The 3387-nt window shown below is 36.4% G+C and overlaps 1 protein-coding gene across 1 annotated transcript in view; it reads left to right on the top strand.

The window, feature by feature from the left end:
- Positions 233-3387, top strand: part of LOC107635112 (protein LUTEIN DEFICIENT 5, chloroplastic) — a gene marked incomplete in the record, with an annotated part of 5248 nt that continues 2093 nt past the window's right edge. The window contains 8 exon segments of the mRNA XM_016338484.2: positions 233-771; positions 1106-1322; positions 1475-1546; positions 1634-1744; positions 2027-2218; positions 2344-2505; positions 2914-3009; positions 3090-3191. Coding sequence (XP_016193970.1) covers positions 419-771; positions 1106-1322; positions 1475-1546; positions 1634-1744; positions 2027-2218; positions 2344-2505; positions 2914-3009; positions 3090-3191 — 1305 coding nt within the window.

Here is a 3387-nt window from a genome sequence, read left to right as displayed (position 1 = left end):
ATAGAAATAGAAATTAGTAAATTACATCAATTCTAGTAATACTAAAAGTATGAAATCTATGAATTGACCCTCTTTTTTTTTTCTTTTTTTTTTTCGAAAGGGTATGAATTGACCCTTATATAATACAAAATCAGTGTATTTTATCATTATTCAGAAATGAAACTATACTTGTTGATGACCAAGCAAACGTGGCTTACTATGACACGAACATATTTAACAATGGAAGCTAGAGAAAACGGTATCTTGTAACCAAGTTGCACATGTTTAGCATATGATGGTTCCAAAGATTCCTATGTACAATCCGACACACTCTTGAGTTTTGAGTGTTCTCCATTAACCACTTACTTATCTCTTTCCAAGTCCTAACACTAACCCAAACTGTTACCTTTTCTGATTATTATTGGTTTGGTGCTTTGTTATGTTACCCATGGCTTCCCATGTTGCTTTTCCTCATGCTTCTCCTCTTTCTCTCTCTATTCCCAACAAACGATTCAGTTACAAACAGCTTCACATAAATGGAATCAAATCCATCACTACTTTCTCTTCATCTTCTTATTATTCTTCTTCTTGTTGGTGCTTCCGTTCACTTTCTACACAAAGAGGGTATTGTTTACCTGTGATTGCATGTTCCTCTTCCAATGGAAGGGGCCCTAATAGTTCTAAGGACGATGATGGTGTCAAGAATGTTGAGAAGCTTCTTGAGGAGAAAAGAAGAGCTGAATTGTCTGCTAGAATTGCCTCAGGTGAATTCACAGTGAAGCAGCAATCTGGGTATGCATAAACAACCTTAAAGTTTCTAACTTTACCTTATTTCATGCATTTGCTTTTGTAATTCTATGATGGGGTTAGTTAGTTACTCACTCTGTCGGTTTGAAAATTTGGTACATTCATAATTCAATAAATTTGGATATCTCTGTAACCATATTCATTGAACTATGAATATACTAAATTTCCAAGATGATAGATATTTTGGAATGGAGGGGGGTAGTTAGCTGCAAAAATTGAGAGATATGGTGTAAGAACTGGTTATGATCTATAAGAATATGACATGATTTTTATTTGCTTATGTTATGGTTTGTTCTGTTCTTGTGGGTTTTGATCTTAGTTTAAGTTCTATGTTGAAGAAGAGCTTGTTAAAGGTGGGGGTGCCCAAAGAGGTTGTGGGGTTTTTGCTCGGTTGGGCGGCAGGGGAAGGTGATTACCCCGAAATTCCTGAGGCAAAAGGATCTGTCAAGGCTATTAGAAGTGAGGCATTCTTCATTCCATTGTATGAACTTTACCTCACATACGGTGGAATTTTCAGGTTGACTTTTGGACCAAAGGTTAGTTTCATCCCTTTGTAAGCAATTCCTTATTACTTACTACACAGGAATAGGATAGGCAATGAGGATTTTGCTCTCACCGGATCAATTTTTTGCTCCTGAAAATTGATTCAAATCCAGTTGATAACTGAGTTTGTCTCCTTGGTTTACAGTCCTTTTTGATTGTATCTGATCCGTCTATAGCGAAACACATCTTGAGAGACAATTCAAAGGCTTATTCGAAGGTGATCAATTCGATAGTGAAGAATGACTACCCTTGTAAAACAGCCTTTCTGCTTTGGCCCTCATTTTGTACTAGTTTCCATTTGCAGGGTATCTTGGCTGAGATCCTAGAGTTTGTAATGGGGACAGGGCTCATCCCGGCTGATGGGGAAGTGTGGCGAGTTCGACGACGAGCTATAGTCCCAGCATTGCATCTGAAGGTTTGTCTAGTGTTTTTGGACAAATTTATTTGAACTCCCAAAAAATTAATATGCTAGATAGGATTATGGTGCATAGGTCATGATTTAAAAGGTTCACTTCTTATATTGGATGAACTAATCCTGCATTGTGCAGATAAGCATGTGTATCTCTGTTAGGAAGTGTACATTGAACCGTGCATAATTGATTGGATATTCAATAGCTACTTCACCCTTACTTTTTTGTAAATCTTTGCTACAGCTTCTTGATCTCTTTCTTGTTTTTGTTTCTCGATTGTGATGTAGTACGTAGTGACGATGATTAGCCTTTTTGGACAAGCCACAGATAGGCTCTGCAAGAAGCTAGATGATGCTGCATCTGACGGGGAAGATGTTGAGATGGAATCACTTTTCTCTCGATTGACCTTGGACATCATTGGAAAGGCAGTATTCAATTATGATTTCGACAGTTTAACAAATGATACCGGTATAGTTGAGGTATGTTCTTGGAATATTCCCCTACCCTTGTATGTTTATCATGTTTGATGTTTGAGTTTAGCAAGTATAGTGAAATCACTTTATATACAAGCTTCATATTGTTGTACCTTACCTAATTAGATCAGGCTGTATATACTGTACTGAGAGAAGCAGAAGATCGAAGCGTTTCTCCGATTCCAGTATGGGAGATCCCAATATGGAAAGACATATCACCGCGTCAAAGGAAGGTTTCTGCTGCTCTTAAATTGGTCAATGATACACTTAATGAGCTGGTAGCAATATGCAAGGTAATATTCACCATAGGGTGATGCAAGCTTAAATTCTCAAAAAGGTTTGTTTAGTCATACTAGAAGTTCTTCATTGGATGATAAATCAAGTCCCTTTTGTTTAAAAATTTTGGTAATCAAGCCTTATATTTATTCTGAAAATTTTGGTATACTATGGAGATTTTAATCATGAAAAATTTAAATGTTTAAAATATAAAGACCAAATTAAAACTTTTGTATAATGTAGGCACCTAATTACTATTTACAAACTTTTAAGCTATAGGGACCCGATTGAAATTGAGTTAAATTATAGGGACCTCCAAAATAATTAACTTGATTCCCATTGTGAACCTTTATAATGCTAGAGTCTGCTAAACCTGTGGTGGTATCTCATACATTTTTAATATTTTTTTCAATTATCATTTGCAGAGAATGGTGGACGAAGAAGAGTTACAGTTTCACGAGGAGTACATGAATGAGCAAGATCCAAGTATTCTGCATTTCTTGTTGGCATCAGGAGATGATGTATGTTAGCTTATTTCTCAAGTTATTTTAGTTGAGGAAACAAGAATTTGACATAATTGCAAACTAATGACTCTTTGTAGGTGTCGAGTAAGCAACTCCGCGATGATTTAATGACAATGCTCATCGCTGGACATGAAACTTCAGCTGCTGTTTTAACTTGGACCTTCTATCTTCTATCAAAGGTATAATTTGTGGTCTCACTGCTGCATTATACACTCGCACACGCACGTGCACACACGAATAGTCACATGCACGTACACATGCATGCAAACAGATTTGTGGTTCAATTTAATAATGTGTAAACTTGATTTATAATGCATTAATGTCTAAAATAATAGTCCTTTTATTTGCTGTTTCTGTTGGCTGCAGGAGCCTAGC

The sequence above is a fragment of the Arachis ipaensis genome, chromosome B04 (genome assembly GCF_000816755.2).
Source record: "Arachis ipaensis cultivar K30076 chromosome B04, Araip1.1, whole genome shotgun sequence".
NCBI lineage: Eukaryota > Viridiplantae > Streptophyta > Magnoliopsida > Fabales > Fabaceae > Arachis > Arachis ipaensis.
Note: the sequence above shows the minus strand (reverse complement) of the source record. Positions and strands in the feature narration are given on the sequence as shown.